The sequence below is a fragment of the Triticum aestivum genome, chromosome 7B, assembly GCF_018294505.1.
Source record: "Triticum aestivum cultivar Chinese Spring chromosome 7B, IWGSC CS RefSeq v2.1, whole genome shotgun sequence".
NCBI classification, from domain to species: Eukaryota; Viridiplantae; Streptophyta; class Magnoliopsida; order Poales; family Poaceae; genus Triticum; species Triticum aestivum.
Window position 1 is genome coordinate 537,114,021 of NC_057813.1, and position 15,302 is coordinate 537,129,322.

The window sequence follows — 15,302 nt, forward strand, 5'->3', positions numbered from 1 at the left end:
TTGCATGCAAAAGGAGTAGAGTACATGCACCAACTGTTTTCGTCGCTACCTGAATACATTTACAATTTTTAAATACGCGTTCAAGATTTTCCAAAAACGTTCTTAACATCCGGTGGCAATCCTGAATCCGAGAGCTGAGATCTGCGATGGCCAGGGCAGAAGTGCAAACGGATTTGGGGGCAGAGTTGCGGCGAGATGTGCAGATTATCCGCCGCGGGCGAGATAGATCTACTTGCGGAAATCATTTTCACGAAGGCGAACCAAGAGGAGAGAAGCAGGATGCCAATGCCATGGAAGCAGAGACCGGAAGAGATCCTCATATGGGCGATGCTGGAGGCCAAGGCACGGGACCCAGAGCAGCATCCCAGATGAGGATGCGTCATGAGCAGTGGCGGAGCCAGGAAATTAGAATGAGGAGGGCCAAGTATTGTCAATCCGTGTTAGGGAGGGCCAGCTCATTGGTATACACGACTTTAGCAGCAATTTATCATGTATTAACATGCATATTAGGCTTGACAAAATAATGTTAGGGGGGACAGGGCCTACTGGCACCACCCTGTCTCCGCCACTGGTCGTGAGGCAAGTTACGCTTCCCTCAACCTCACCTCTGAGGGCCTTGAACCTTGCGGAGATCCTGAATCCGTCATGCTAGCTGTTGTGCTCCCTCAGGGCCCTGATCCTGTTTGCCTGCGGGCCGTGAGAGACACGGGGGCACATCCAGACAAGCTATACTTGATCTCATGCCCATGGATCCACGCCGGCGGGACGATGCGAGGGGAAGGAGGGGACGATGGGAGCTACGTCGGCGACTAGGGTTTCCTCTCCAGGTTGCTCACGGGAGTGACACAGGAGGTGAGGGAAGGGGAGAAAGGACGAACGATGTTTACACATCAAAGATTACAAATTAGTGATAGATTAGAACAGTAGTAAAAAAATCTACATGTACTCCAACTCTCCAAGTGTATAGGCTATTTGTCCTTCAAGTTTGTACCACTACATGTAGACGTCCACAAGGCTCAGTAATATAATCCAACAAATTTCACAATGTTCATCTCATTATAAAACAGAAGGGAGTGCCAGTGAGCACACACGTGATGCTCACGCGCTGGCACTGGTTCATCGAAGTTATCTGTGCTCGTTGGCATTCCCTCCTAGTGTCTGGTGAACTCGACAAGAGATGGAGCAGCTGATCTCCAGCAAACACTGCTTGTATGCTACCAGCTCTGTTTTGACATACAATTGCCTCAAATGAAATTTTGCCAAATACGTTTGTCTATTGAACTTGACATTGGCAAAGGGGTTGGGTAAAATACATAAGTGAAGATGTGGGCCGTGGGGGAGAAGGCACTTTACTTTCTTCCTTAACAATGAAAAGAGGAATTTTTTCTTGCTTGTCTGTTTAGACAAATGGTGAACCTTAGAAAAAAAATCATAATGTATCTTTTTGCTATAGTGACATAGAGATTCTAAAAAGCTTGCTTGATCACCACCGATCTCATACATGTCGCAGGCTCACAGCAACAATCCTAGCAGCTAAAACACACCCATATACCAATGTGTTGTGTTGCAGTGCTCTTACAATACTACATTTTTAGAGAACATTACACTCAAGAGAAGGCTTCTCGATCTTATCTTTCCTATGAAATTCTTTTTTTAGAATTTGTTCTATGGATTATATACCATGAAGCATGAAAGAATCGAATACATGGTGAACTCAAAATGGATATCATCATTGTGCAACTAATGTCCCAACATAGCCCACGCCGACTATGAAGAAAGCGATGGATTGCATGAAGAGAAAGATGAAGTAATGGTTTTTCCCAAATGAAATGTCATAGCATCCACAGACGAAGAGGTAAGCTGCAACACCAAGCTCCCAAAGATGCAACCTGATTCCATATTATAGTTTAGATAAGGGAATCAAGAAATGCACATGAATTAAGGAAAATATCATTGTGTACCTTTCTCCTACCCTTGTCCTCAGCTTTTTCAAAGCTTTACTTGGCATTTTAGTCTTTAAAGTGTCACCAAGCTTTTCTGTTACCACCCATTCATTCACCGTGCCTGCCTCCAATAGACCGATGAAGGTGGCCTTTGCTCTATGCAATGACATGACATTCTCAAATAGCACCCAAAAGACAACTAAGTGAATAGACCTGCACCATTTGATGATTTCACATATTAATATGTATGTGTCGCTATGCCAGAAGTGAGGAGGTGTATTAACTTTGAAACGGATTGCATAGATATTTAGATGATTGGCACCTTGGAGTCCCAATAGCATTGAGAAGGGTGATAATAGTTGGAATATAGACACAACCCCACTTTGGTACCTCAACTTCGGGAACTAAGACAGTGGCCGGGATAACAACTGTAAGGGCATATTTATCCCTAAGTGTTTTGGTGATTGATGACAATACTCGTGCAGACTAATCGTGTGCCTTGAGTCCCACAGATACTTCTTCATTAGGCACAAGATGATTCGGTGCCCCTCGAAGACTAGTGAAGCCGTCGTTGTTCTACGTTTCTCTTTGGTGGAGTTGAGTCGTAGGAGAGCCGTACTATTAAGAGGGGGTCCGCGTCGGAAAGGTAGGGTGGAATCACACGTACACTTGCCCCTCCTTTCCTTGCACTTTGGAGCTACCCATCGTTATCATTGTTGTGCGAAAAACTGACGACTACTGCTGTACTTGCGGTAGTACCGCAAGTACACGCGGTAGTACCGCGAATCCTCACGGTAGTACCGCCCCTCTGGCGCGGTAGTACCGCGGTACCTTGGCCTAGTGCCGCTCCAGTGCGGTAGTAGGGGCGGATGTAATTTTTTACATCCGCGCCCCTCACGGTAGTACCGCTCCTCTGGTGCGGTAGTACCGCCGCACTCTGGCCTAGTGCCGCTCCGGTGCGGTAGTAGGGGCGGATGTAATTTTTTACATCCGCGCCACCCACGGTAGTACCGCTCGTCCTGCGCGGTAGTACCGCGGGCGCTCACGGTAGTACCGCTCCTTTGGAGTTGTAGTACCGTGGCCCTTCTGCCTAGTACCGTTGCGTCGCGGTAGTAGGCGCGGATGTAATTTTTTACATCCGTGCCTACCACGGTAGTACCGCGCCTTACAGGCGGTAGTACCGCGTCGGGTTTTTGCACCACCCTAGTTTCTGCGGAAGTTGACACGGATGAAATTTATTTCGTCCGCGCCCTTCCCAGGCCGTGACCCTCCTGCCTTGCGGTAGTACCGCAAGGGGGAGCGGTAGTACCGCACCAGCGGTAGTACTGCTTCTAGCTCAGGCTTGTTCCGGCCTGTGCAGCTGCCACGGTAGTACCGTGATCACCCACGGTAGTACCGCGCGTCGTCGCGGTAGTACCGCTCCCTTAGAGCGGTAGTACCGTGAGTCGCGGGCAGAACTAGTGGATAACGGTTGGATCTTTTCCCCGACTATATAAGGGATGTCTTCTACCTCTAGTTGACTACCTCTTCCACCTCTAAGCTCCATTGTTGCTCCAAGCTCCATTTTCGCTCGATCTCTCTTCCTAGCCAATCAAACTTGTTGATTTGCTCGGGATTGGGTGACAAGGGCCCGATCTACACTTCCACCAAAGGATATTTGATTCCCCCACTTATCCCTTGCGGATCTTGTTACTCTTGGGTGTTGAGCACCCTAGACGGTTGAGGTCACCTCGAAGCCATACTCCATTGTGGTGAAGCTTCGTGGTGGTGTTGTTGTTGGGAGCCTCCGATTGTTGTGGAGATTGCCCCAACCTTGCTTGTAAAGGTTCGGTCGCCGCCTTCAACGGCACCAATAGTGGAATCACGGCATCTCGCATCGTGTGAGGGCGTGAGGAGAATACGGTGGCCCTAGTGGCTTCTTGGGGAGCATTGTGCCTCCACACCGCTCTAACGGAGACGTACTTCCCCTTAAAAGGAAGGAACTCCGGTAACACATCCTCGTCTTCACCGTCTCCACTCTTGGTTATTTCGTGCCTTTACTTTTGCAAGCTTACTTATTGTTACATCTCTTGCTTGCTTGTGTGCTAGTTGTTATTGCATCATATAGGTTGCTCACTTAGTTGCATATCTAGACAACCTATTTGTTGCGAAGTTTAATTTGGTAAAGAAAAGCTTAAAAATTGTTAGTTGCCTATTCACCCCCCCTCTAGTCAACCATATCGATCCTTTCAATTGGTATCAGAGCCTCGTCTCTTTTTTAAGGACTTCACCGTCCGAAGAGTATGGTTGACACCCACGATGGTGTGGAGGAACACTCCGGTGTGAATCCTATCTCATCTTCGGCCGAAGGGGGAACCTCGGTCTCTCGTGAGGAGTTCAATGTGGCTTTGGACACATTGAAAACCTCCATGACGGCCGAGGTTAAAAGCATGTTTAATGATTTCTTAGAGGGACTTAAACTATCTACCGCACCTATGAAAGTGGGTGATCCCACTAACAAGGTGACGGATGCTTTCTCCGATAAGGGGGAAGCTAACAATGAAAAGAGTCCTTCTACTAGTGGTAGAAATGGCACCGGCATCTGTGCCCATGTGGAACCCCCGGTCTATGGAGGGCCTATCCCCTCCACTCATTTGAATCATGCCGGTCCACCTCCTAAGTATGAAAAAGGTGTAGATTTTGATAATTGGGTCTATCGCTTTAAGCGTCATTTGAAACATGTGAACACTAACCTTTGGAGAGTCATTGAAGAAGGTTTTTATCCTCATGACCCAAGCAACTTCACCCCTCGAGAAGCCGTGGACAATCAATTCAATGAGAGTGCTCTCCTCATCATTCAAGATGCAATTCTTCCCAAAGATCTCCCTCACCTTCGACCCCATGTCGTTGCTAAAGAAGCATGGAAATGTGTTGAGGGCCTCTATCGTGGAAGTGCTAGCATTCAACGGTCCAACTATGAAGTGGTGCAAGATGAAGCCGACGAGTTTGCAATGAAAGAAGATGAAGAACCTCGTGAGCTCTTTCGAAGAGTAACCAAACTCGCGGTGGCACTTCGAGATCATGGAAGCAAGGACACGGATGACAATTGGATCAAGCGAAAGTTCCTCAAGGCCATGATGCCCTACAACAAAGCCATGTCCTCCGTCATTCGTCAACGACCGGACTTCCACACCATGACCTCAAGTGAAGTGTTGGATGAGTTCGTTGCAATGAGCATCTTGGACAAGACCGCCGAAAATGCGGTGCTCCGTTCTCAAAGAGCTAAGAAGCCTAACCTTGCCTTGAAGGCCAAGGTCATTGTCGAAGAAGAGGAAGAAGTGGAAGATGAGGAAAGCAACCCCGAAGACACCAAGTTCGACTACAATGAGCACATGGCCCTTGCTTCAAGACAATTTTGGAGCAAGAAGAGCTCAAGACCCAACTTCAACAAGAATAACTCAAGTGGCGTCAAGGGCAAGCAACGAGTTAGAACTTGCTTCAACTGTGGCAATGTGAGCCATTTCGTTGCGGATTGTCCTTACGAGAAGAGGGAAGACAATGGTGGCAAGTTCATTCGGAAAGACAAAGCCAAGTCCGTCCCCAACAAGAACAACTTCGCCAAGAAGACTCCCACTCGTGGGTTGTTGGTTCAAGAAGAATACCAAGAGGATGATGATGATGATGAGAATGAAGAAGCAACGGCCATGGCATCCATTGCCATTGCTACTCCTCGGGTGTCTCTCTTCGAATCACCCAACGAAAACATCACCGCTAGATGCCTCATGGCGAAGGCTTCAAACAAGGTAACCCCCAACATCACAACCACCATCATTTCTAATCCCTCCATGGAGGATTGCATTGATGGACATGTTGAGTCTAATGAGGAAGTGAATGAATTAGAGTCCTTCATGAGTAAGCTAAAGGGAAAGTCCAAGAAGCACTTTGTTGCTCTCTTGGAACAACTTGGTGAGGCCAATGACATGATCGAGGCTCACGAAGAAACCATCTCCAAGATGGAAGGTCATAGTCGTGACTATGCCGATGAGATATCGGATCTCTCAAATGCTCTTGAGGAAGAGCGTGTGCATCATTTGAATCTTGAGGAGTCACACAATGATGCCCATGCTAAGTTAAAGAAAGATCTTGATCATGCTCTTGTCATGTCTCGTGTGCTAACCTCCGAGAAGGCTAAACTTGGGGTTGATCATGCTAGACTCAAAGAGGAGTTTGAGATACTTGACAAGGCCCACAAGGTCTTAAAGGGTACTCATGCTACCCTCAAAGAGTCTCATGCTCAAATCCAAGTTAAGCTAATCAAGGAAAAAGCCACCTTTCCTCATATGGTATTAATTGATAATGCATGTGCTACTAACCCTTGTTGTGAGCATGTGCATCTTATGGAGGAAAATGCTAAGTTGAAGGATCAACTTGAGAAGGGCCTTGTGACTTGCATTCAAGGTGAGAAAAACCTCAACGACCTTTTGAGCAATCAAAAGGAAGTTGTGGGCAAAGAAGGAATTGGGTTTGCACCCAAGTCCAAGAGCAAGAAGAAGAAGATCAACAAGGCCAACCGTCCTCCTCCCCTCAAACAAACTTTTGTGAAAGAGGGAGACGGAGCTTCCAAGAAGAAGAAGGAGAAAGTGAAGGACGTTGATGTTCAAAAGGGCAAGAACGTTTCCTCAAACAAAGCCGGCGACTTTAACCCTTCATATGTGTTGTGCCGTGCTAGTGATGGACATGTTTATGCTAAATTTGTTGGTTCTCCTTATGAGTACATTGAATGGTCTATTTGGGTTCCCAAGGCCCTTGTTACTAACATCAAAGGACCCATTACTAAATGGGTACCTAAAACCAAGCATTGATCTCGTGTAGGTGTTTGCTTCCGGTGGGGGATCATGGTTGCTCGATAGTGGAGCAACAAATCATATGACCGGGAGCAAGGACTTGGTGGTGGATGTGCAAGAGACTCCATCTATGCCCACCAATGTCGAGTGGGGTGATGCATCACATTCTAAGGTATTGGGCCTCGGCAAGGTTGTCATTTCTCATGATCTAACGATCGAGAAAGTCATGCTTGTTGAGTCCCTTGCATTCAATTTACTTTCCGTTCGTCAACTTGCACTCATGGGTTTTGCCACATTCTTTGATATTGATACCGTGGCCCTCTTGTGGAGCAAGACTCTTAAAGTAGCCTTTGTTGGGCATGTCGAGAACGGTCTCTATGTGGTTAACTTTTCGGAGCAACCCACTAAGACCGCGACATGCCTAATGGCTAAAGTTGACGTGGGATGGCTTTGGCATCGCCGTTTGGCCCACGTCAATATGAGATCTTTGCAAAGTCTCCTCAAGGGGGACCATGTTTGTGGACTAACAAATGTGAGTTTTGCCAAAGATCGTGCGTGCAGTGCTTGTATCGAAGGAAAGCTTCATGAAAAGGCACACCCTCCCTCAACCATCATCTACTCGAAGAGACCCTTGGAGCTCCTTCACATGGATCTCTTTGGGCCTCCATCTTTTGATAGTCTTGGAGGAAGAAAGTATTGCTTGGTGATTGTGGATGATTACTCAAGATATACTTGGGTATACTTCTTCAAGAGGAAGAGTGAGACCCAACAAACCGTCATCAACTTTGCAAATGAAGCTCAACATCAACATGATGCAAAGATCTTGACAATAAGAAGCGACAACGGCACCGAGTTCAAGAACTACACCTTGGATGAGTTTCTTAGTGACGAGGGGATCAAGCATCAATATGCGGCACCTTATACCCCTCAACAAAATGGTGTTGCGGAGAGGAAGAACCGGACGTTGATGGATGCGGCAAGGACCATGATGGCGGAGTTCAAGTCTCCATACAACTTTTGGGCCGAAGCCATCAACACAGCATGTCATGCATCCAATCGGCTCTATCTTCGCAAAGGCTTGAACAAGACTCCTTATGAGATCCTCACCGGCAACAAGCCCAACCTCAAGTACTTTCGAGTGTTCGGTTGTAAGTGTTTCATTCTCAAGAAAGGTGTTCGGTTGTCTAAATTTGAAGCTAGAGCTCATGAGGGCATATTTGTTGGTTATGCTACAAACTCTCATGCTTACCGTGTCCTCAACAAGTCCACCGGACTCATTGAGGAGACGTGTAACGTGGAGTTTGACGAAAATAACGGCTCCCAAGTGGAGCAAAGTGGTACTTGTGATATAGGTGATGAAATTCCTCCCCAAGCCATAAGAAGAATGGGTATTGGTCACATCCTACCCATTGAGGAACCCCTTGTGGCCGAAGGAGAAGGACAATGCTCTACTCAAGTAGAGCCATCACCTCATCAAGACCCACATGCTTCCGAAGAACAATGTGAAGGCCCTCAACCTCATGAAAAAGACCAAAGGCAAGATCTACCTCAAGACCGTGATGAACCACTAAATGATGCCCAAGGTCAAGTTCTCCCCCTCGAGCTAGTTCAAGATCAAGATCAACCTCAAGATCAAGAACAAACTCAAGACGGCGCTCAAGATCATCAAGTCAACCCTCCTCCGTCCACACCCGAGGAGGAATTAGAGCGTCGTGCCGCGAAGATTGCTTCCAAGCTCACCAACCAAGGCCATCTCATGGAAAATGTGGTCGGAAGTCTTCGTAAAGGGGTAAGCACTCGTAGACAATTGGCAAACTATTGTGAACATCACGCGTTTGTCTCTTGTGTTGAACCCCAAAAGGTCTATGAGGCGCTCGAAGACCCGGATTGGCTCAATGCCATGCATGAAGAACTCAACAACTTCGAGTACAACAAGGTGTGGAGATTGGTGCCAAGACCATCCGGGAACCACAATGTCATTGGGACCAAGTGGATCTTCAAGAACAAGCAAGATGCCCATGGGAACATCATTCGCAACAAGGCAAGATTGGTAGCACAAGGCTACTCCCAAGTCGAGGGTATCGACTACGGTGAAACCTTCGCTCCTGTTGCTCGTCTTGAATCCATTCGTTTGTTGATTGCTTATGCTTCCCATCACAACTTTAAGTTGCAACAAATGGATGTGAAAAGTGCTTTTCTTAATGGTCCCATTAATGAATTGGTCTATGTCAAACAACCCCCCGGGTTCGAGGATCCCTACTTTCCGGATCACGTGTATCAACTTGATAAGGCACTCTATGGCCTTAAACAAGCCCCACGTGCGTGGTATGACCACCTTACCGAGTTGCTACAAGATCGTGGTTTTGAAGTAGGGCTAATCGACCCCACTCTTTTTACTAAGAAGGTCAACGGGGAGTTGTTTGTATGCCAACTATATGTTGATGATATCATCTTTGGTTCCCCTAACAAAGCTTTCAATGAAGAATTTGCCGCTCTCATGACCTCCAAGTTTAAGATGTCTTCGATGGGAGAGTTGAAGTTCTTCCTTGGTTTCGACATCAAGCAAAGAAGAGAAGGAATCTTCATCAACCAAGCCAAATATACTCAAGACATGCTTAAAAGATTCAAGCTAAGTGATGTCAAGCCGGCTACTACACCAATGCCTACCAAGTGCCAACTTGACATTGATCCCAATGGTAAAGCGGTGGATCAAAAGGTATATCGCTCCATGATTGGATCCTTGCTTTACCTTTGTGCATCTAGACCGGATATCATGTTGAGTGTGGGGATGTGTGCACGTTTTCAAGCCGCACCAAAGGAAAGTCACTTTGTGGCGGTCAAACGAATCTTTCGATATTTGGCTCATACCCCAAACTTTGGCTTATGGTACCCAAGAGGAGCAAACTTCAAGCTTGAAGGTTTCACGGATTCCGATTGGGCGGGAGACAAAGTGGATAGGAAGTCCACTTCCGGAGGGTGTCAATTTCTTGGCTGCTCTTTGGTAAGTTGGTCTTCCAAGAAACAAAGTTGTGTGTCTCTCTCGTCCACCGAAGCAGAGTATGTGGCGGCCGGTAGTTGTTGTGCTCAACTCCTATGGATGAGGCAAACTTTAAAGGAGTACGGTGTCACTTGTGACAAAGTGCCTCTTTGGTGTGATAATGAAAGTGCCATCAAGATTTCCCTCAACCCGGTGCAACACTTCAAGACGAAGCACATTGAGATTCGGTATCACTTCATTCGGGATCACATTCGGCGAGGGGAGATCGAGCTCAAGTATGTCAACACTCATGATAACCTTGCAGATATTTTCACGAAGCCATTGGATGAAGCAAGATTTCGCGAGTTAAGGCATGAGCTAAATATCATTGATTTGAGCAATGTGACTTGAACCCGTGCACCCCCCACCACACTCAACTTGTTGTCTAGTTTAGATGTAGGCATGGACATAGGGGGAGTGTTGTTCTCTCAATGAACTCTCCCTCCCCCCATTATGCATAAATAGATCATCTCTTTCACATTAGCCATTTTTGATGGTACTTGTGCTTCAAAGACGAGTTTTGGTCATGGGCCCAAGGATAATTCTTCGCGGTGCCATACCATCCAACTCAAACATAGGTGGCTTCGGCCACCGCCCTCTCTCTCCTCGAGAGACCTTGTTTCTTAGGGTTTTACTGTTGTTCCTTTGCTTTTGTGCTGCTTTGGGTTGTGTTTGTTTTTCGATGCAAAGGCGTGTTTTTTCTCTCTTGTTCGAAACCCTTGGTGGCATGAGCTCACGGTACTACCGCGGTGGGCCACGGTACTACCGCGGCCCATCACGGAACTACCGCTGATGGGAGCACGGTACTACGCACCCAAGCGGCATGAGCTCACGCTTGATGGAGCGGTACTACCGCCACGGCGCGGTACTTCCTCCCTGGCGGTACTACCGCGATGACCCGCGGTACTACCGCGCCGGTTCGGGCTCGCGGGGATAAGGTCGGGGAGGGGGAGTTCTAACTCCCCCATACCCATTCGTCCCTTTCTCTCCTCATAGCCCGTTCCTCTCTCGTGCTCACGAACGGAGCCGGCGTTCGTCGCCGGATCTCCTCCACCGGCTGCCCTCCCGTGATTCCGTCCGGTGGGATCGTTCCCCACCACGTGCTCTTGCTATGGACCAAGGTTTTTCCCCAAATCCTTCTCCGTGATGATTGTTTTTGGTTTTTCTAGGTTTTGGGGGAGGCTTGCTCGTTCTTGAGATCTCTCGGCTAGATCTCTGCAAGAGTAGGATGAAGGAGTGTAGTATTGCATAGGATTTATACTTGTATTGTTGTCTTGCTCTAGATCTGGTCACCGTAGCACCGCCATGGCTTCGCGGGTCTTTTCAGATTCAAATCCTGCTTGATCCGACGCGCCGCGGTACTACCGCCCGTATGACGCGGTACTACCGCTCCCACGGTACTACCGCTTCTATGGCGCGGTACTACCGCGCGCCGTGCGGTACTAACGTCGTACTACTGCCCCAGCCACGGTACTACCGTGACCCCTCACGGTACTACCGTGTCTGGAGCTCTAGTAAGACCTTAGTATCACACCCCATGGCAGTTCTACCGTGGATCACCTCTATCGCATGCTAACTTTCTCGTTTATCTTCTATGGGTTTCATGTGCAGTCTTTTTAGCCTTTGCATTGATCCTTTTCGACTTGTTTTGGTGCTTTGCGTGTGTGTTTTAGGTGGTGGCTCTCGCCGGGCCAATCCAGTCCGTGACACTAGTTCCAAGCGTCTGCGCAACCCAGGCGAAGTTCCCGAGGGATCATCTGCGTCGAAGCGCAATGTCAAGTCCATCGCCAGCAAGCACAAGGAGCCCGCCAGGGGCATGGATGAGATAGGCGCTCGAGAGTATGTCCGTATCAGGCAGCTTCACCCATATGCGACCCCACGCTCCACTATCAGAGGATGTGAACTGTTCTGGAACAAGACTCAAGCCCAGATCTACTTGGATGTCATCAAGAACAAGCAGAATACCTATGTAGAGGTGAAGTGGATTGAGATGCACCACATGAGGAAGGACAAGTTTCGTGACTACTTTGGGGAGGCTCTGGACTTGGTGGAGCAGTTTGCCATTGAGCATGTGATCTCGTTCCACATGGACTATGACCCTGAGATCATTTGTCAGTTCTTTGCCTCAGTGTACTTCCACACCAATGATGAGAGGAGGATGACGTGGATGACCAATGGCCGCCAGCTGTCTGCTACCTGGAAGGAGTTCATGGAGTTACTTCAAGTTGCTGATGATGGACTTGACACTCCTGTTGGTGTTCGCCCTCACGGCAATGCTGACTCTGCTGACAAGGACAAGCTCACTCCGTTCATGGTTGAGAAGAAGCTCGCCACTGGCAAGATAGTCTCGGTTCTCAACCCGTTTCTGGATATCATGTACCGCATCTTCCGCAACTCTCTGTTCCCACGCATCGGTGATAAAGACAAGGTTCATGCCTACATGGTGGACATGATGCTTCTGTGCGAGGAGGCTCGCTCATCTCAGACTCAGCCACTTGATGTCTCTCACATCATGTGGTGCGAGCTTCGGTTTGCTGTGTTCAACCGCAAGGTGCCTATTTATGGACCCTACTTGTTTCTGCTGATTTCGAAGACTTGGGAGAAGATGTACCCCACGGAGGAGTTCCTGGCTCCAGACTGGATTCGCCATGAGCCCATTTGTCTGAGGGTCAAACCCAACTGGGCCAACACTGCTACTCGTGCTGAGGCGTCTGCTGCTAGGGCTGCTGCTGTTGATGAGGATGCTGCTGGAGCTGAGGATGTTGCTGGGGGCCGTTCTGCTAGGCCTACTCAGAGTGACTCTAGGCCATCTTGGGCCAAGAGGTTGACGGATAAGATGAAGTCACTTTTCTGCATGCAAGCCAAGGGACAGTACAGGGCTCACGTGGAGTCCAAGGAGAGTCGTCGCCGGCACAACAAGATCTTGAAGCTCTATGGCGAGGATGTGTCTGCCGGGTCTGAGGAGAACATCACTCCTGAGACCGAGTGGATGGAGAAGCAAGGATTCAAGTGGACTGATTCTGAGGAGGAGGCCGAGGAGTCCATTCCAGCTGCGGAGGAGTCTGATGCAGAGGAGTGGGACAGTTTCTTTGCTTGAGCCACCTCTTGTGTGTTTAGGTGTCCTCTCTGCCTTTTTGGCGTCTCGATGCCAAAGGGGGAGAGAGCGTAGGGATTTGGTTTTGCGAGTTTGTGTGTTTGCCAGTTGAGCTCTTTGCTGCTTTTATCGTTTGAACCTTGGTTATCTTATCTCATATGGTGTAAGACATATGCACTCTATCTTTCCTAGCTAGCTTGTGTTATTTTGTGCTTCTTTCATGCTATGCTAGGCTTATTATCATGTCTTGGTCTCTAAAATATAGGGGGAGTGTTGATCCTAGTTTGTGTGCCATGCAGTCCAAAGCATTCATATATAGTGCACATATCTAGGGGGAGCCCCATCTATATTTTAGAGGAGTGGGGTTTGCCACTGCTTTAAACATATCTTATCTATGTGCAAATCCCGTGTTGTCATCAATACACCAAAAAGGGGGAGATTGTAAGGGCATATTTATCCCTAAGTGTTTTGGTGATTGATGACAATACTCGTGCAGACTAATCATGTGCCTTGAGTCCCACAGATACTTCTTCATTAGGCACAAGATGATTCGGTGCCCCTCGAAGACTAGTGAAGCCGTCGTTGTTCTACGTTTCTCTTTGGTGGAGTTGAGTCGTAGGAGAGCCGTACTATTAAGAGGGGGTCCGCGTCGGAAAGGTAGGGTGGAATCACACGTACACTTGCCCCTCCTTTCCTTGCACTTCGGAGCTACCCATCGTTATCATTGTTGTGCGAAATACTGACGACTACTGCTGTACTCGCGGTAGTACCGCAAGTACACGCGGTAGTACCGCGACAGGTCACGGTAGTACCGCCCCTCTGGCGCGGTAGTACCGCGGTACCTTGGCCTAGTGCCGCTCCAGTGCGGTAGTAGGGGCGGATGTAATTTTTTACATCCGTGCCCCTCACGGTAGTACCGCTCCTCTGGTGCGGTAGTACCGCCGCACTCTGGCCTAGTGCCGCTCCGGTACGGTAGTAGGGGCGGATGTAATTTTTTACATCCGCGCCACCCACGGTAGTACCGCTCGTCCTGCGCGGTAGTACCGCGGGCGCTCACGGTAGTACCGCTCCTTTGGAGTTGTAGTACCGTGGCCCTTCTGCCTAGTACCGTTGCGTCGCGGTAGTAGGCGCGGATGTAATTTTTTACATCCGTGCCTACCACGGTAGTACCGCGCCTTACAGGCGGTAGTACCGCGTCGGGTTTTTGCACCACCCTAGTTTCTGCGGAAGTTGACACGGATGAAATTTATTTCGTCCGCGCCCTTCCCAGGCCGTGACCCTCCTGCCTTGCGGTAGTACCGCAAGGGGGAGCGGTAGTACCGCACCAGCGGTAGTACTGCTTCTAGCTCAGGCTTGTTCCGGCCTGTGCAGCTGCCACGGTAGTACCGTGATCACCCACGGTAGTACCGCGCGTCGTCGCGGTAGTACCGCTCCCTTAGAGCGGTAGTACCGTGAGTCGCGGGCAGAACTAGTGGATAACGGTTGGATCTTTTCCCCGACTATATAAGGGATGTCTTCTACCTCTAGTTGACTACCTCTTCCACCTCTAAGCTCCATTGTTGCTCCAAGCTCCATTTTCGCTCGATCTCTCTTCCTAGCCAATCAAACTTGTTGATTTGCTCGGGATTGGGTGACAAGGGCCCGATCTACACTTCCACCAAAGGATATTTGATTCCCCCACTTATCCCTTGCGGATCTTGTTACTCTTGGGTGTTGAGCACCCTAGACGGTTGAGGTCACCTCGAAGCCATACTCCATTGTGGTGAAGCTTCGTGGTGGTGTTGTTGTTGGGAGCCTCCGATTGTTGTGGAGATTGCCCCAACCTTGCTTGTAAAGGTTCGGTCGCCGCCTTCAACGGCACCAATAGTGGAATCACGGCATCTCGCATCGTGTGAGGGCGTGAGGAGAATACGGTGGCCCTAGTGGCTTCTTGGGGAGCATTGTGCCTCCACACCGCTCTAACGGAGACGTACTTCCCCTTAAAAGGAAGGAACTCCGGTAACACATCCTCGTCTTCACCGTCTCCACTCTTGGTTATTTCGTGCCTTTACTTTTGCAAGCTTACTTATTGTTACATCTCTTGCTTGCTTGTGTGCTAGTTGTTATTGCATCATATAGGTTGCTCACTTAGTTGCATATCTAGACAACCTATTTGTTGCGAAGTTTAATTTGGTAAAGAAAAGCTTAAATTTTGTTAGTTGCCTATTCACCCCCCCCTCTAGTCAACCATATCGATCCTTTCAACAACGCAGTAGAACACAAAGGTCACAATGTGCGCTACAACCTTGCGCACCAAGAAGAAGTTGTAGATGACATGTATTTTCTTCCAAAGCGTCACTTTCTGCATCAAGATCGGTATATAGTTCGTTAGCAAGTAAATTCTGCATGAACTAATACCCCCCCCC

At 48.6% G+C, this 15,302-nt stretch overlaps 1 protein-coding gene across 1 annotated transcript in view; it reads right to left on the reverse strand.

The window, feature by feature from the left end:
* Positions 1 to 15,098: 15,098 nt before the first annotated feature.
* Positions 15,099 to 15,302, reverse strand: part of LOC123160091 (probable glucomannan 4-beta-mannosyltransferase 9) — a 3,240-nt gene continuing 3,036 nt past the window's right edge. Inside the window, exon 7 of the mRNA XM_044577911.1 lies at positions 15,099 to 15,238. Within this exon, the coding sequence (XP_044433846.1) occupies positions 15,116 to 15,238 (123 nt within the window). The 3' untranslated portion in view covers positions 15,099 to 15,115. The remainder of the gene's footprint in view (positions 15,239 to 15,302) is intronic.